General features: G+C 47.3%; 1 protein-coding gene across 1 annotated transcript in view; it reads right to left on the bottom strand.

The window, feature by feature from the left end:
• Positions 1 to 313: 313 nt before the first annotated feature.
• The window catches only part of WDR27 (WD repeat domain 27), a 140,922-nt gene continuing 122,713 nt past the window's right edge, over positions 314 to 18,522 (bottom strand). Inside the window, exon 25 of the mRNA XM_061130020.1 lies at positions 314 to 601. Coding sequence (XP_060986003.1) covers positions 551 to 601 — 51 coding nt within the window. The 3' untranslated portion in view covers positions 314 to 550. The remainder of the gene's footprint in view (positions 602 to 18,522) is intronic.

The following is an 18,522-nucleotide window of genomic DNA, read 5'->3' on the forward strand; positions in this document are numbered from 1 at the left end:
GGTTCTGGGGTCTCCAGAGGCAGGTACATCTCTGAGGAATTGTGAGGGTGACTGGATGCTGTCCCCACTGGACGGTCATCCGGTGGTGGGGGGAGCCCAGAAGCCAAGCTGGGTGTGAGGGTGGAGGCCCCAGCAGAGGCTGGCTCACCCAGCAAAGCTGGGGTGTGTCCACCAGAGGCCAGGGCTGAGGACCAGCACGGCTGCGTTCCCACCGACCCAGTGAAGCCTCCCTCTCCCCCTCCGCATCTGTCTCTCAGCCCCTCTGCCTCTCTCTCACCCTCCCCTCTCTGCAGAGACTAAACTATGAAGGAAATACTAGGTTATTTTTTATTGAAGAACATTCTGTTTTAACTTGACCAAATGCTGTCAGAAGTGCTGGACACCATTTCCATTTTTCCAAGATGGGAAACCCCGTCAGGGAGTGGGCAGGCCGCGGCTGTGAGGGTGGCTCAGAGGGCGGGTGGCACAGACACTGCCGGCCTCTCTCAGGACGAGGACCCAGACTCAGGCCACACTCTGGCCCAGGCGGTGCCCAGCCGGTGGGTCAGCATCACTCGGCCTGAAACAGCTGAAGCTTGCCGTCCAAGGTGGCTGTGATGAGCTGCGGTGGAAATAAAACACATGTGGCTTCCACCCCTTTTTATTACAAGAGAAACCTGTAGGAGAATCAGCTTATAGGGGACATTTTCCTTATTGATATTTTATAGACCACAGAGCAAAAGCGTCTATGTGTTCAGCACGTTCTGTGCTTAGGCTTGATTAATCCAAACTGCATTGCAGGGCCATTCTAACATTTGTGAGTGCTGCGGTCAGAATCAGTCCATCTACACTACCCAGAGGGGACAGGGCATCCTGCTCAACGTCCCATGGTCCCATCCAACCATGAGAGCTCAGGGACCAGAGGCATCTGGTGGGCGGCCCGAGGTCACTGGGACGAGGTGGCCCGTGAGGGGCCGGAACACTATGGGCCGGTGCCCCAGCCCTCACGCACGCCTGCCTGGCACAGGCGGGAGGCTGAGTCAGGACCCAGATCTGGGTGCCTGGCTGCCCCCTCCCCAAACCCCGCTCCTCCCTAGGGCTGTGTTTCCAGGGGCAAATTCAGCAGAGGCCAGCCAGCCTTCTGCCCCGCGCCTGTGGGCTCCAGCTGCCCATAGACTAGGGTGGGGGTAGGTGTGGGGTGGGTAACAACACAGCCGGAGGCTCAAGTCCAAGGTCAGAGCGCCACTGGGGCTGGACTCTGCTGAGGCCACGTCCTGTCTGGCCGCGGTGCGCTCACCATGTGCTCATGTGCTCTTCCTCCTACGGGGCCACCCCCACTGGGGCGGACCCCACCCTGGGGCTCCTTCAGCTATTCCCACAAATTCAGCCACAGCGGGGCAGGGCTTCGCCACATGAACTTGGGGGGTGGCGGGGGGAGCAGGGCACAGGGCCGGCTTTCCGCTTTCCTTCTCCCTCTACCAACTCCGCGTCCATCCAGCCTGAGCTTGTGCGGAAACGACTGCTGTATGCTCTGACGAATCCGGCCAAGGCCCACACGGTCAGAACTGAGAGCAAGTTGGACCAGACCGTGCGGGGCCCCGAGCTTCACCAAGGACACCCCCGGGGGCTGGAGCCCTGGTCTCACCGGGACAGCAATGAGATTCCAGCAACAGGTAACGTGGGGGCCAAACACACGAGCCGGGGTCCCTGCGGAGCCTGAGCGGGGTCCCTGCCAGGAAAACTGCTGGCCGAGAACCCAGCGCTCTGTCCCGCTCCACGTGGCGCCGTGAGTCCAGGCCATGAGGCTGCCTGGAGGCCCCGGCCCCTCCTGAGCTCACAGCCCCCCCTCCCAAGGTCACGCCCCCCCCCAGACCACGGCCCCCTCCAAGGTTACGGCCCCCTCTTCCAAGCTCCCGGCCCCCCTCCCGCGGTCAATGACCACTCTGAGGCCCCAGCCGGCTTCGGTGTTCTCATCACACCAGCACAGGCTCATCCCAGACCCCCAACTGTCTCTTTTCCCCAAAGGAAGTGGATTTTGTTATTTTAAACAATACAGTGGGGGGCTTCCCTGGTGGCCCAGGGGCTAAGCCTGCACTCTCAATAGGAGCCTGGTTCGATCCCTGTTCAGAGAGCTAGAGCCCACATGCTGCAACTAAAGATCTCCAGTGTCACAGCTGAGGCCAACGCAGCCTGAATAAATACATATTTTAAAAATGACACGGGGGATGGGACTGCTTTCATCAACCTGATTAGAGAACAAATGAGTGAAGTGGTTTCCATGGAAAGGCTGGGGAAGCACTATTGGTCCATGCCTTGAATACTCTGTCAGTAGAAGCGGATTTCCATGGCAGGGGCCGGAGGGGCCTGACTGGGTGACCCTGAATGCGTGGGTGCTTCTGACCCTGCTGGGTGGGTGTTCCTTTTGCCAAGTGCCTTGACAGAGAACTGTTCTAACACTAGTGACCTCCACCCCGTCCAGCCAACAGTCACTCCCATATGCATCGTGTATAGGCCTGCTTCGCTGGCATTTCTGCTGTCGCTTCAGTCGTGTCTGACTCTGTGCGACCCCATAGACGGCAGCCCACCAGGCTCCCCCGTCCCTGGGATTCTCCAGGCAAGAACACTGGAGTGGGTTACCATTTCCTTCTCCAATGCATGAAAGTGAAAAGTGAAAGTGAAGTCGCTCAGTTGTGTCTGATACTTAGCGACCCCATGGACTGCAGCCCACCAGGCTCCTCCTTCCGTGGGATTTTCCAGGCAAGAGTGCTGGAGTGGGGTGCCATTGCCTTCTCCGAGGTGCCCTGCAGCGGCCTTGAATCTGCACTGAAATCCTGTATTTAATGCGCTGCTGTGTCTAACACCACCTGGATTTCACAGAGTAACTTCAAATCCAACAAAGGCATACTTGTCCTGCTGCAACACCCGTCTGTCTGTCAAGCGACATAAAATCTGGACCAGCCTTGGAGCCTTCTCTTCATTCATACACAAGCTGAGCATCTCACTGCGGCCACCCTTCCCCCTTGCAGACGCCGCTGTGCTGGGCTGGCCCTGACCACTCCCCCAGCAACCAGGCCACCTGGGCCTCAGCTCGGGCCTCACGTGTCCACCCTGCTTCCGGCCCCTCTTCCTGGGTCAGCACATCACGCCCTTCAGTGTTAGGTCAAGAGTTTGAACAACTCCACCAGCCGTCTCAAGCTCAAGTTGACTTTGATCTTGGCAAGTGTTCCTTGTGTTTACAGCCATGTAACAAATACAATGTCCAGTGTGGTGAGGCAGACGGGCCTTCAGAGTTCCCACAGGCACATGGGGTGCGGAAACTACACAAAAACCCTGATACCCCGGCCCTGGGACCAGAGGTGCTTTGGAGATGATGCTGTGACCCAGCCCTGGGAGTCCTAGAATCAAAGGCAGGCCCAGCTAGAATCAAAGGCAGGGCCTGGAACCCCTCCTTACAGAGACCCCATCTCAGCCAGCTCAGGACTTAAAGCACTGAACACTGAACGGTGTGTGAACTACCGAAATTGAATTCTCATGGTCTGGAGACTGGAAGACCAAGGACTGGTGATCGTAATAACCTGAACTGATGCTGACAGTCAGATTTGGGCCTGAGGATGTGAACTCTTCGAGAGGGACAACTTAGTTCTTACTTCAAATAAAAAGCTAAAAGAAAAATTTCACATTGGGGCAGAATTTCTCTCATTCACAAGTCCCAAAATAAATTTATACTCATGAGCATGTGTCAAATTTATTTTAAAATTTCTCTTGAATTGGATTATATCAGAGACAATGAGAAACCACACATATCTGGGATAAAAAAAAATAACTCAATCTGCAAAACATGGCTACAAATCTCATACCAACAACATCGTAGAACATTAATAATCCTTTCTTAGAACTCATCTTGAAACCATATAAACAATTTTCAGATAGCAGTAGCACTGTTATTTCCAGACCCCTGAACCATTAACAAAAGGGAAAAGCAACAAAATTCAGTGGATAATTGTATGAGATCTTAATCACATGAATGTTGTTCAAGTTTGGCAGGAATAAACCTCTGGGTGTCTTTTTCCAGTAGTCATGGTGAGAGATAGACCATAAAGAAGGCTGAGCACTGAAAAATTGATGCTTTCAAACTGTCGTGCTGGAGAAGATTCTTGAGAGTCCCTTGGACTGCAAGGAGATCCAACCAGTCCATCCTAAAGGAAATCAACCCTGAATATACATTGGAAGGACTGATGCTGAAGTTGAAGCTCCAATACTTTGGCCAACTGGTGTGAAGAGCTGACTCACTGGAAAAGACTGATGCTGGGAAAGATTGAGGGCAGGAGGAGAAGGGGACGACAGAGCATGAGCTAGTTGGACGGCATCACCGACTCGATGGACATGAGTTTGAGCAAACTCTGGGAGATAGTGAAGGACAGGAAAGCCTGGCATGCTGCAGCCCATGGGGTTGCAAAGAGTAGGACAGGACTGAGTGACTGACAACCTCTGAATGTCAGGTCTTCCTTGCACGTGGAACATACGCTTCATGAACCCCGGCGCCTGCACCGGTCCCTGTGGAGCAGGTGCCATCAGGGGCCAAAGAGAAAAGAGGTGGCAGGGTGGGTACGAGGCATCATGGAAAGCGGAGCGACAGGAGGACAGCGCCTGACTGAGCTCCAGAGGACGCATTTTAAAGGACGTGCGAACATGAGATGAGTCCCTTTGGAACCAGGTGGCAAAGTGCAACCCAGAATCAGGGAAAGGAAAACACTCCTGATTCATCTTCAAGGAAGACTGGAAAGTGGCAGTGAGAACTCAGAGGGGGACACGAATGACTCTTTTGGTTGCCAGGGACAGAAAACCAACTTGGACTAGCTCAACAGAAGGGCATTCTATTGTGTGTCGTGGGATGTTTGATTTCACCTGAAGCAGGGGCATTGATGCTACCAGTGTGTGTTGCAAACCCGAGGGCAGTTAATGTGAAGGCTGTAACAAGTCTGAGGTTTTCCCAGGATGCATGAATGTATACAGTCGAGCAGGCAAGAAAATAAGGGCAAAAATGAAAAAAAGACAGATAGTCAGGGTGGTTAAGTTCATGAGGCACACTCTGTCAGCCTCAGGAAATCACTGGTTTCTGCTTTTAAAAGGTGAGGGATTTGGGCTTTAACGGTCATATGGACACAGAAGGCAAGGGCTTGGGATCTCGGGAAGGGAGCTGGGACCGAGGAAGCTGAGTGTTTAAAGCTGAGTGAAGTGTGGACCAGAAAGACCATCCATATGCCCATGGAGACAAGGCTATCTTAGCTTGAGGTAAGGAAATCGCCTCCCAATCCATAACCACAGGACTGCTCTTGCAGTTTTAGCTTATGCTACCTGACACGGGATGTCCAAGCGAAGACACTTACAAATGAAAAAAGAAAATGTGGTCTTGGCTGGGAAGACCCAGTTGGACCCATAGTCCAACTCTCACATCCATACAGTTAGGGTGGGGTGAGGCAAAATCAAGAACACCAAAACACAGTGCTATGAGATACAGCTAGAATCAAGCTTCACTTTTTCATATATTACTCATTTTTAAGTTTCAAGTATTACTGTCAGCTATTGGTCACTAATTTTTGTTATGGTGTTCATCACTGAAAATAACTCTTTAACTTTGATGAAAATAAATTCATCAAAATTTTTTGTCTACTGTTTTATATTTTCCAGGTTTTGTTTTAAAAGTCTTTCCCAAGCATAGGTCACAATGCCCTTTTCCTATAATTTATTGTACTTACTTATAGTTTTACCTTTCAAATTTAAATAGTTAAGTCATTAGATGTATGCATGTTTAAACAGAAAGAGCTTAATTTTTCTCAAAATAGGCAGTTTTTCCTTAAACATTGTACCAAATAAACTATTTTTTCCCTATAGTTCTGTGGTGTCATATTTAATAAAATTAAGTTCCCAAATATCTCTGAAATTTCTTTTATATTCCTCTGGTTTTATTTCAGTTATTGAGCCAATAACACATTGTTTTCATTTTTATGGTTTCGAAGTATTTCTCATTATCTAACAGGGAAAATATGAAGTTGACTTAGCCTTTTATGTGTCTTTTTTTCCCAGTGTATGTGTTTTGGAATAAGCTCATTGAGTGGTACTGGAATTTTGAGGCTGCAATAAATTGATAAATTAGTGAAGAATTGTCAACCTTATAATCTTAGGCTATAACTTAAAATATGGAAGGATGTAAAATGCTATTTAGATCTTCTATGCAGTTTGTTAGCATTTCTAAATTTTTTCCATGATCATTTTTTTTGTGATTAAGCTCACAGATATTTTCAAGTGTTATCTGGTATAAAAAGGAAATCTTATTTATAAGTTTTGTTAGTTATTATTGGTGTATTGACCGATGTTACTAGTTATTACATTCAATAACCATGAAAAATCATGTTAGTTCTAACAGCTTAATGATTCTACTGTATTATTTTTTCCAGTTAAGTGAATGAAACCATCTGCAAATATAAGATTTTTGTCTTTCTTCTTTCAAGGCCGTTCACTCTCATTTATTTGCCTTTCCTTATTTTATAAGCCAAGATCTCCAATATTATGTTAAAAGTTGTTGGAGTAGTTGCTCTTGTCATGTGCTTCATCATCAAGAGAATGCTTGTAAAATCCATCCATTATATTTAGTATTTGCTCTGAGTTTTGCCACATAACCGATACCATTCTTACATTGCTAGAGTTCCTTTTACACAGTAGTGGGTATAAATGTTCTTTCTGCATCTACTAAGACAATACAAAATATTTTCTCTTATTCAAGTAGTGAATTAAGACCTTAGACCTTCTAATGCGGAGCCAATCTTATCTTTGGGAATAAATCTTAACTTAATCAAGATTTTTAAGTTCACAGTGGAATTCAGTGGGTCATGTTTTATTAAGGATTCACAGAGATTTATTCATAACTGAAATGGGTCCATAATCACTTTTTGTTTTATATTCAGCTGGGGCTAAAATAATAAATATCCTACTCTCATTGTGAAACAAGTGGCATTCTTATACATTCATAGCTGCTGGGAATACCAAATTGCAGAGTCATGTGGAAAATGGTTTGGTTAGTTTCTTATAAAGTAAAACATACATTTAATATATGACCCAGAAATCTTAGATATAAGTATGGATCCATCCTAGAGGAAATCAGTCCTGGGTGTTCATTGGAAGGACTGATGTTGAAGCTATAACTCCAATATTTTGGCCACCTGATGTGAAGAGCTGACTCATTTGAAAAGACCCTGATGCTGGGAAAGATTGAAGGCGGGAGGAGAAGGGGATGACAGAGGATGAGATGGCTGGATGGCATCACCGACTCGATGGACATGAGTTTGGGTGGGCTCCGGGAATTGGTGAAGGACAGGGAGACCTGGCGTGCTGTGGTTCATGGGGTTGCAGAGTCGGACACGACTACTGAAGAAAAATAAAAACATATGCTGGCCCAAAGAGCTGTTCATGAATGTTTCTGCAGCTATATTCATAATAGACTAAAATTCAGACAACCAACATATCCACAACTGGTGAGTGTGTATACAAAGTGTGATAACCACACAGTGGAGCTAACTACTGGTAGATAACGCTTCCCTGGCGGCTCAGACGGTAAAGCGTCTGTCTGCAGTGCTGGAGACCCAGGTTCGATCCCTGGGTTGGGAAGATCCCCTGGAGAAGGAAATGGCAACCACTCCAGTATCCTTGCCTGGAAAATCCCATGGGCGGAGGCTCTTGGTAGCCTACAGTCCATGGGTTCACAAAGAGTCGGACATGACTGAGCAACTTCACTTCACTTTACTGGTAGGTGTGACAATATGAAGAAGTCTCAAAAAGCATTAGGCTAAATAGAAGAATCCATACACTGAACACACATTGTACTATTCAATTTATTTGACTTCCTGAAGAGACACGCAGGGACAGAAACTAGTGGGCAGGATGGGAAGAGGGTGCTGGCTGCAAACAGCTCAGGAGACTGTGAGCGAGAGGAACGTCATTCAACACCGTGTGGTGGGGTTTGAGGGGCGAGATAGTCTCTAGGTATTTTAATGCCTGACATTAAAAAAGACTTATCTCACACCCTTATGTGCACACAGGGGAGCAATCCTGCAAAAGGATAACTAACCACCAGCTGTGAAAAGAGTCGGGGTGTCATTCTAGCACATTCTAGCCGTAACTGGAGAAGACAGGAACAAGAGACCAGTGTTCCAGCCTCCAAGCGCAGACTCGTGCTCACACGCCGGGCACACACAGCTGTGACTGGTTCTCACGGTGCAGGCTGCTGAAATGCTGAAGTTTCTATGCATTACTTTCCCCGTCATCATGACCATCACATAGCCTCCATGTGCCTCAATATCCCCTGAGGAGACAAGCTTTTCAATGGTTCCTTTTTATCACTGTTCCCACAAAGTCTCAGACTCGTTTCTTCATCCACTGAGAACCATCTTCCACGTTTGCGGCAAGCGGGGCAAATCACACCACCCTGCCTACAACATTTTATTGTGTAAACGGATCTGAAAATAGCTGCTTTTCCCTAGACTCACGCTTCTCTAGAAGCTTCACTCTCTCCCTGTCCCCACACGAAGCGTGCAGCCCATGGAGGCAAAAGGCAGCAGAGCTCGGGTCTGGGCGCAGGCTGGGTCCGGCGGTGGGGCGTGACCCTCACGCTGTGCCCTCCTAGTGAGGCCACACAAGCTCGCCTGCCTCGGCATTCCCGTCCAGGCAACAGGGTCATGCTTGCTAAGTCGCTCAGCTGAGTCCAACTCTGTGCAACCCTATGGACTGGAGCCTACTAGGCTCCTCTGTCCATGGGATGCTCCAGGCAGGAATACTGGAGCGGACTGCTACGCCCTGCTCCAGGGGATCTTCCCAACCCAGGGATCGAGCCCGCGTCTCTTAGGTCTCCTGCATTGGCAGGCGGGTTCTTTACCACAAGTGCCACCTGGGAAGCCAGATAGGGACAAGGTTACATCATCTTGTCCACCCTGACTGTCCTGTCCATCACTGGGGATGAGAACAGCTTCTGCGTCAGAGACTCTGAGAACTAGGTATAGCAAAGTCTCTTGCTTTAGAATGTAAGTATCGCCTCCTCTGGGACACCCAGGACTGTCTCCTACACTTTGGTTCGCATGTGAGAGGTGCCGTGGTGTGTACTGAGCTCCACGTTATACCTGAAGGGAAGCATTTCAGAGAGAGGGGGCGCCAGCCTGCAAGCAGCAGGCGAGGCCTGCTCGGACACACACTCAGCCCTCTGCTGACCCGTCAGAAGTCAGACGGGTCCTTCCAGCCTTCAGCTGCTGTGAGGGCTGCGATAACAGGGCCAACTTGCTTTTGGGGGGTGAACCCTGTGAGTGAGGTCCTAGGCTGACACTGGAACTAGGAGAAAGTGATTAACGAGAATAACCAAATGCAAGGCATAACCATCATGCCAATAAAATCTACGTTTCCAACGCTCTCTTTTCCTCCATGGATCCAGCCTAAGACACCACCTCTTTATGGTCTGCCTGTGTGGTTATCTACAAACCATCCTTTCACTGGATGTCTTTCCTAAACATAAATAAATCCCCAACTCAGAGCATCCTTGCAAAAAGAGAAAAAAATAAAAATTATTAAATTTATTCTGAGCAAAAAGAGAAAAAAAATTTATTCTGAGCAACGAGCATGAGTAAATCGCCATTTCGATTATGCCTCATAGGTTGGAGTTTTAAGGACAATTAGTGGAAAATGCCATAAAAGAAGCACGTTTAGTCTAATTTGCTTAAAACTCTTAGATTTGAAAATGGTCTGACAGCTGAACCCTTTCATTTCCACAGACCCAAGGTCTGAGCTCCTCAGAAAACCCATCTCCACCTCCCAGCTGGAAGTGAGGGGCCCACAGGAGCGCCGAAGCGGAGGTCCACCTTCCATGCCCCGTGACGCGGGCTGGGGCGGGGGTGTGCGGCTCATCACCACCACAGCTGACAGTGCAGACGCCAAGAGGGAGAGGCCCCAGCTCGTCGCTGGCGTGAGGAGAGGAAGGCATATCACAGTTCCATCGTGGGCCCTGGGTCCCTGCCTAATTGAAGCCCGGGTGTATCCGTGCCAGGATGAATCAGCTGCCAGGCCCTCCGGCACCGCCACTGTTTGTCTTTGGCTGAAGGAAGCCAGAAGGCACTTGTTTACATCCTTTGGGAGACCTTGTGGTAGACGAGGGGGCAGGTCTGAAATCTCCACAAAAAATTTAGTGTTCAGCCTCATCCATCTAAAGAAGAAATTTAAAAATGACAACAGACTTTCAAATGTTCTCTGAAGCAGAATTTTAACATTATAGCCAATGATGTGCTATCCACTTGCTCCAAATAGGACAGCTTATAAGGAGAGAGGAGCAGTGTGTGGAGGGTCTGTTCACAGTCAGCTAACCGGCCTCTCCTTAGGGGGCAGCATCATGTGTCCGCTTTGATCGTTTCTAATCCATTATGAGAACCCCCTTGTCCTATGATGTTTCTGCACTTTCTCGGGGAGCCAGCACAGAACCAAAAGGAGACCTCTGCAACTCTCTTCCCCTTTTTTAACCTTGTACAAAACCTTAGTGGCTAATGTAGAATAAAATGGTAAGAAGACCAAGAATGAAGCAGCCTAAATGTCCACAGGCAGAGGAATGTGGCACATATATACGATGGAATGGTGCTCAGCCATAATAAAGAATGAAATGACGCCATCTGCAGCAACATGAATGGACCTAGAATGTTCACTTCACACTAAGGGAAGTAAGCCAGACGGAGAAAGACGAACATCACACAGTATCACTTAGACAAGCACTCTAATGGGTGCAAACTACCGTCCATGAGACTTTCCTCATGGCTCAGGCAGTAAAGAATCTGCCTGCAATGCAGGAGACCCGGGTTCAATTCCTGGGTGGGGAAGATGCCCTGGAGGAGAGATAGGCTACCCACTCCACTATTCGTGCCTGGAGAATCCCATGGACAGGGAAGCCTGGCGGGCTGCAGTCCATGGGGTTGCAAGAGTCAGACACGACTGAAGTGACTTAGCACGCATAAAGGAGACACAAGGAGACACGGGTTCGATCCCTAGGTCAGGAAGATCCCCTGGAGAAGGAAATGTCAACACACTCCAGTTTTCTTGCCTGAGAAATCCCATGGACAGAGAAGCCTGGCGGGCTACAGTCCAGGGGGTTGCAAGAGTCGGACACGACTAAGCAACTAAACCACCACCACCGTTTGTGACACAGGAGACACACACAGATGCAGAGGCACCGACAGCAGCTGCTTTTGCATCAGTCCTTAACTTCCCTTCCTCGCCTTCTGAAGGAAGCACTCCAGCAAACTGACCTGGTTCTGGAGCTTAAGGGACGTCGATATCCTGACACTGTAAACTCCTGTTCAGAAGACACTTTTATGCCCATATTATTTTTTGCATCCCCTTAATCAAACCCTCCACAAATCCCTGCCTCTGCTTCTGTTTATACACCATTCTTCAGTTGGGCCACAGGATTTGGGAGGTGAAGGAACCCTTCAAAACACAAACTAGACTTTCCTCCAAATCCCGAGGAAACTAATACGTCCAGTTTCTAACACAAGGCATCTCCACCCGCTGTGAAGTCGCAGAGCTGGCTGGGAAAGGGGTCCCGCCGGGGCAGCTCCCCAGGCCTCCGCTGTGCTGCTGTGAACCCCGCGACCCTAACCGGCTGGGAGGCTGCAGCCCCTGCCGAAACCTTCAGCAGCATCTCCACACAGGAGCTGTGCCTTCACAGAAGCAGTAAGTGCAAGGATTTCGTTCGGATTAAAGGCCTCAGACTGGCTCACATTTGAAAGTGCTGGCTTCAGGCCCTCTCGGCAGAGAAGAGCTCGAGCGGGCACCGGCGGCCCTCGCTGCCGCCTGGATGGCCACCCCTGTGTCATGGGTTTCAGGAGAGCAATCCCCTGGTGGAGCATCACCCTCTGCGGTGAGTGACCAGCCTCTCCTACGGGCGCTGCAGCCGTCGTCCTGACCGTCCAGGCCTCATGCAGGGCCCTTGGCTCAGGTCACACTCCTGGTCGAGGAGCTCGGGGCTCCCGGGGTGGGTCTGGGCGGTGGTTTCTGAAATCTCTGCCGACAGCCCGCAGTGAGCCAGGGCCCAGCTCTGCGAAGGCTTGCATGCTGTCATCTCGTTACTTCTCCAGTGCCTCTAATCCAGGATAAACATTCCCACGTCCTTCCAGTTTGCCGAGGCCCACATGTGGAAATGTTTTGTGTGCGTCCTCTGGCTTCTCCCGGTGAACGTTCCCGTAACTTGGCCCCAACCTCGTGCACTGGGGAGAGCTCTGACCTGGGGGGCTCCGTGGACAGGTCTGCCCGGGGTGGCCTCGCCCAGACGGCACGGTGCTGAACGGGTGGCCCAGGGACAAGCGCATCCTGGGTCGGCCCCTCGGCGCCTTCCGAGACCAGCCTGGGGCAGGGTCCATGAGCCATGGGGCACTCCACGGGACAGTCGGCAGCGGGACGTCCCCAGGCCTCCAGCGGTCCTGTCCTCCCACCCGAAACGCCCCGGCATGGTTATTAGACCGAGTCTGACCTGGGAGCCGGGGGCTCCGGTGGGCCAGTGACAGCCTCCCTGTGATGGGCCAGGAACCCGCCACTTTCCACCCGGGGAGGCCCCCAGGGAGGGGGGCTATTAACAGGTGGGTTTGTCTCCAAGAGACTTTAGGGTCTACAGAGCGAGGCCGAGGGGGACAGATCCTGCCGCTCGGGTTTGGCGTGGAGGTGAGGGTGTGGGGTGATCTGATCGATTGGGGGGTCCTGCATATAAAGGGGATTAGGGTGCCAATGGGGGTCTGGGTGCAGAGGACCTAGATGTTGGAGGGTCTGGGTGCTGGAGGGGTCTGGGTGTGGGGGGATGGGAGGGGCCTGGGTGTGGGGGTGGGAGGAGTCTGAGTCTGGGGGTGTGGGAGGGGTCTGGGAGGCGGTCAGGTGTTGGGGTGGAGGGAGGGGTTTGGGGAGGGGGGAGTGGGGGTCTGGAGTGGGGGGTGGGGTGGGGGCGGTGGAGGCTGCTCTGACTCTCAGGACGCGGGCTTAGGGTACGCGTGCTTCCTGCTTGGAAGGAAAGGGTCCAGAAGTCTCCGGAGCCCACCCGCGGGGGCGGTGACCGGCAGCTCAGTAGCCTGTGCAGATCCCGGCCCGTGTGCCCACCCCACATCCCACACTTGCAGACGTGGCCGCGCTGCGCCCCAGCCTCCCACTCAGACGAACAGGCTTGCTTCAGTGACTAGAAGACCCTGGGGTGCCACCTTATCTGATGTCTCCAGAGAAGCAGAACTTCTCTCATGGGCCGGAATCTCCAGAGAGGGGAGCGTGGTGACCTTGACCCACCTAAACTTCACCTATGTCAATGACAGGGTCCAAGTTCAGAAGTGGAACTTCCAAGTGGATGATCAACTTTATGGGCTGTTTCAAACTATCCCTACATCACTGGCCACACACACACACACACACACACACACACAACGAACCGCTGCATAAAAACATTGGACTGAGATAATTACCCACATATTTTAACAAGAAGAGAATCTTCTGTCACACAACCCAAGAATTCTGTTTTTGTTTTGAAAAAACTTACTGAACCAAAGTCACTGGTAGGAGGTCCTGCTCCACAGTCCTGCACTCAGGTCCCAGCAAAACATGGAAAGAGGAGACTGCAAAAACCAAATTCAGGGACAGAGCAATGGAGAGAGAGAAAAGGAGAGACTGACCATGCTTCTCAACCAAAAACAAATCTGTAAATTAAAATTATAAACACATTTAAATTGAACCCTAAGACAGAGAGCTGAATAACAGCTGGAAGATAAATGCATTCCAGATCAATTTGAAATAAATAAATAAAAATGACAATTTAAAATATGTATGGCTTATAATCCACAAAAAGATGAATGGACAATAGCCAAATGAAAACCAAGAAATCATTTTACAAATTGCAATGAAATATAAGAAGATAGATATACTAAAGAACACACTTCAAATTTAAAAACACTAGAAAAAAATGCAGAATACTGCCTGCTGAGACAAAACACATTTGAAAGAAGTTCATTAGAATATAATATTCAAGAACCATCCAAAATTCAGCTTAGAGAGACCAATTGATTTAAAAATATAAAATATCAGTTAAGAATCATGGATGATACTTTAAGAGTTTCAAAAACATATGTTGAAGTATGGCAGAAATCAACACTATGTGTAAAGCAATTCTCCTTCAACTAAAAATAAATAAATTAAAAAAACACATCTGAGAGAATCCAGAACAAACAATAAAGGCAATTTCAGAGAAACAATATTTAAGAGGTAAAAGATGGCAAATTCCTTATCAGCAGCATTAGCTATCCAGAAGCAATAATATTTCAAAGTGCTAATAATAAAATTAATGTTAATACTATATCAATCTAAAAATGCATACCGAGCTAACCTATCATTTAAGAGTGATGGCAAAAACGAAGACATTTTCAGATATACAAAGAAAGAGATACTATCACTTTCAATACCTCACTGAAAAAAATGGTATTATGAAAAGCAGTCTTTCAGCAAGAGAAGGTAACCTAGAGGAAGAAACAAGACACAAGAAACAGACACAGAAAGCGGTCAAACTCGAGACAGCAACACAGCTCTCCACACGGCATCAGCCTCCTGAAATCTTCCTTCCTGTCCGTGTAGAAATAGAGACGTGGAGTGGCCTCAGACCTTCTCATTAAAGTGTATGCACCGTGTAACCAAGCGTGTAAATCACAGTGCATGTACCATGTAACCAAGCATGTAAATTACAGTGTATGTACCGTGTAACCAAGCATGTAAATTGCCGGGAGCCGTTGTGGGAGATCCCACCCATGACGAGGTCATGAAGAAAATACCTAACACGCAAGGCCGTTCAGGATACAAGGGACCCTCCAGGTTGGCCCCGGACTCTACCCCACCCTGTATCCTCCCCCCTTTTCTGCTGTTGTTCTTCTTTGCCCTGATGCAGATTCTTGTGTTGCCTGCTGAGAGCTCTCCTGCTCCTCTTTCACTGAATAAAGATCAACTTAAAACCCTAATTAATAAATCTCCTGGACGCTGGTACCCTATGAAGGGGCCAGGGATGAAGGAAATGCTTCAATTCAAACCCTTTTGCTGGCATTCTGGCTTGTTTGATAAATGTGTGTTCTCATTGCAAAAAATGCTCATGATTGTTCTAAACATCCTAAGCACAGTACGCTAACAAAAGAAACTATTAAGCATAGGTCGCTCTGCAGGGTGAGAAAAGCTCCACAAATATAATAGCCACAAATGTGCCTAATAGAAAATAGTTTAGATAGAGATTAGCTGGTGACTTCCTGCAGGTAGTTAACTTTTAGACTAAGAGCCTGTTTTGTGCCATATCTGCTGTTTTTGCAATCCTTTGCATTTCTGTTCGCAATAATGTAATCCTATCTAGTTCCCATAGAGATGACACCTAATAGAAAGAAAATAGATTAACCACAAAAAAGACAGGGTCAGCTACTGAAGTTGCTTAAAGTTACACCAGGTGTAAGCCATAAATTGTCAACAGGCCTGAAAGCCAAAAGATATTATACATAGAGATTAACCATAAAAAAGGCCCTAATAGGCACAGAGCCCTTTGGGGGGTGAGGAAGCCCTATTAGAGAAAACAAAAAATATTGTTTTAAAAGTGGTTATTGGATCAACGTTTGATTGATGTTAATGTGCTGAGGTTGTGCAGTGGAAACTGTTGTTAATATAGTTAAAGATACAGTAAAATAAGAGTCCAGCCCTAGTGTAAAAACAATAAGATAATTGTTAATTTTAACCAGGAGTGCTAAACAGGGGATCCCTCACCAGAGCTGCAGTCTTTGTGTGCTAAACTTTTTAGATAAATTTAGCTGAGAACTTCTGCAAAAAGACTGACCTTTGTGTTAACAGGATTGTATTTCTATTATGTTACAATCTGCTGTACCGTGAGACTGCCACTTTTCTGTTTTCTGCTAAGCTCAAGGCCAAAAGATAATGTACAAAAAAGCTACGGAAAATACTCTCATAAACAAAAAAGTATGCAGAGAACACCTGGCTTCATGAAGGACAAGCTGATGTAATGTTAAACTAAGTCTGTGTGCTTATCTGCCCCTTAGAAATGTACCAACTTAGGGTATAAAGGCTACAGTAAAAAATAAAGCGGGGCCAGACTGCTGCACATCCCGGTCTGGTCTCTTTCTCTCTCTCTCACTCGCCGACGCCGTCCATCCTGAGGGTTCCCCTGGATCCTGCTGGGGCTGGACCCCAACAGTAAATTACAGTGTATGTACCGTATAACCATCAGATCTTCTCATTAAAGTGTATGTACTGTGTAACCAAGCATGTCAATTACAGTGTATGTACTGTATGACCATCAGATCTTCTCATTTAAGTGTATGTACCATGTAACCAAGCGTGTAAATCACAGTGTATGTACTGTGTAACCAAGCATGTAAATTACAGTGTATGTACCATATAACCATGGAGAAGGAAATGGCAACCCACTCCAGTACTCTTGCCTGGAGAATCCCATGGACAGAGGAGCCAGGTAGGCTACAGTCCACGGGGTCGCAAAGAGTCGGATAGGACTGAGCGATTTCACTCACTGTATAACTAAGCATATAAATTACAATGTTAAGGGTAATAGTTAAAACAGGAACTACATCCTTCAGATTCCAACCAACACTGAGAAAAATATTTAAAAATCAAACTTGCAGAGGCAGAAAGGGAAACATAAGAATCAAAGTGTGATATGAAAAACAGCAAAATTCACCTGTAGACGTTTTATATCAGTAGCCCAAAATATCATGAATGTAAATTCTCCAGTTAAAAGGCAGTAACTATGAACTTAAGAAATTCAGCTAGAGAGACTGAAAGAAAACAGATGAGAAAATTATGCCACATAGTTATTAACAAGTATAAAGTTTGTCCTATAGTGCTGTTGATGTAAAAGAAAGCTAATTTAACTCCAAAAACATAAGTAGGGAATAAAATTTAATGAAAAATAATAATACAAAGCAAAATCCTTGGGAAGATCACAAGCTTTACATGCAAACTGCATCAGATGCCTAACGCAGAAAACTGGAAGGGCTACAAGGAGACACTGAAGCAGCAGATTTTAACTCACCCCCATCATAAACCCACAGATGAAAGGCAAATATATGTAAGTTTTAGAAGATCTGAAAAGAAGCATCAAATTTGATCCAAAGGATAGGACATAACAGATATTAAACAGAATCCTGTAGATATAATTCATGCATATTTCTTCCAGAAACACATGGACATCTTATGAAAACTGACTGGGGAGCACACTATGCCAGGGGCTAGGTCAATATCAAACAGATCATAACCTTTGGAAATGATTCATTAGAAATCACATTTGGAAACATTAAAAAAATGCATTCCTAAGTAATTCATTGACTACAAAGGAAATTGTTATAGAAATTTTTTATATAATTAAAAATTAAATAAAAGAAGTACTTCATGCCAAAACTGAAACAAAACTGGTGTTTGAGAAACTTGTAGCTTTAAATGTAAATGTTAAGAGAGAAAAAAAGTCTGAAATAAATAAGGGAAAGATTCAACACAATAAGCAATAAGCTTAGAAAAGTACAAATGAATGATACTGAACGTAGAAGGAAAGGAAAAAAGACATGAGCAGAAACTAAAGAATAAGTTAAGAAATCCAAGTACGGCCAAAGGCTGCTCCGCCGAAATGACTAATGTTGCAATGCCCTTCCCTGCAGCAGCCCCACCTCGGACGGAGCAAGGACAGCGGCAAACTTCCCTGAGACAGCAGCAGACACCCGAGGTCAGCTCAGAAGGATTCGTCCCTCTGCCTCACGGTAGCTCCATGAACTCCCTCTCTGCGAAGTCCCAAACTCCACCAGGACTCAACACACTTCCTCTCCCACCAAATCTGAGAGAGTAACCACCACCTGTCTATTCTCGATTATGTCTGTGGTATACAGCATGCAGGCTCCTATGCCTTTAAAAGGAAAGCTTGCTAACAAGTGAGGCAAAATTCCAGGTTAAAATGGTCATAACAGGTTAAAAGTTCAGGTATGGAGGTACTGGCAGGAAGTGTACTGATGTGTAGATTTATTTTGAAATGCATCAAAAATCAGATGAGTGCACAAAAAGGAAGATAGATGGATAGTTATGAGATAAAATAAATGTGGTAAAATATCAATCATAGAATCTAAATAGTGGGAATTCAACTGCTTCTGGCAAACTCTCTCAACTTTGATTATGTTAGAATAGATTCATAATAACATTGGACAGCGTAGCAGCCTCTGTCTTTGATGAAGGTATCTGGTTACCCACTCTTAACATACTCTCAAAGCTTTGATGAAAATCAATTATTTTAGGCTTAGGGTTTCCATAAAAGAAATGAAAACTTTATCTTCTACTTTCTGTGTAATTTGCCACAGATCCTCAGATGGGGTCTGTCAACACAGACAGTATTACTTGGCTGTCACTCATCACAACAGTGCCACAGGGGTTCCATGTGACAATGACCACGCTGCAGTGGGGCAG

The sequence above is a fragment of the Dama dama genome, chromosome 26 (genome assembly GCF_033118175.1).
Source record: "Dama dama isolate Ldn47 chromosome 26, ASM3311817v1, whole genome shotgun sequence".
Classification (NCBI taxonomy): domain Eukaryota; kingdom Metazoa; phylum Chordata; class Mammalia; order Artiodactyla; family Cervidae; genus Dama; species Dama dama.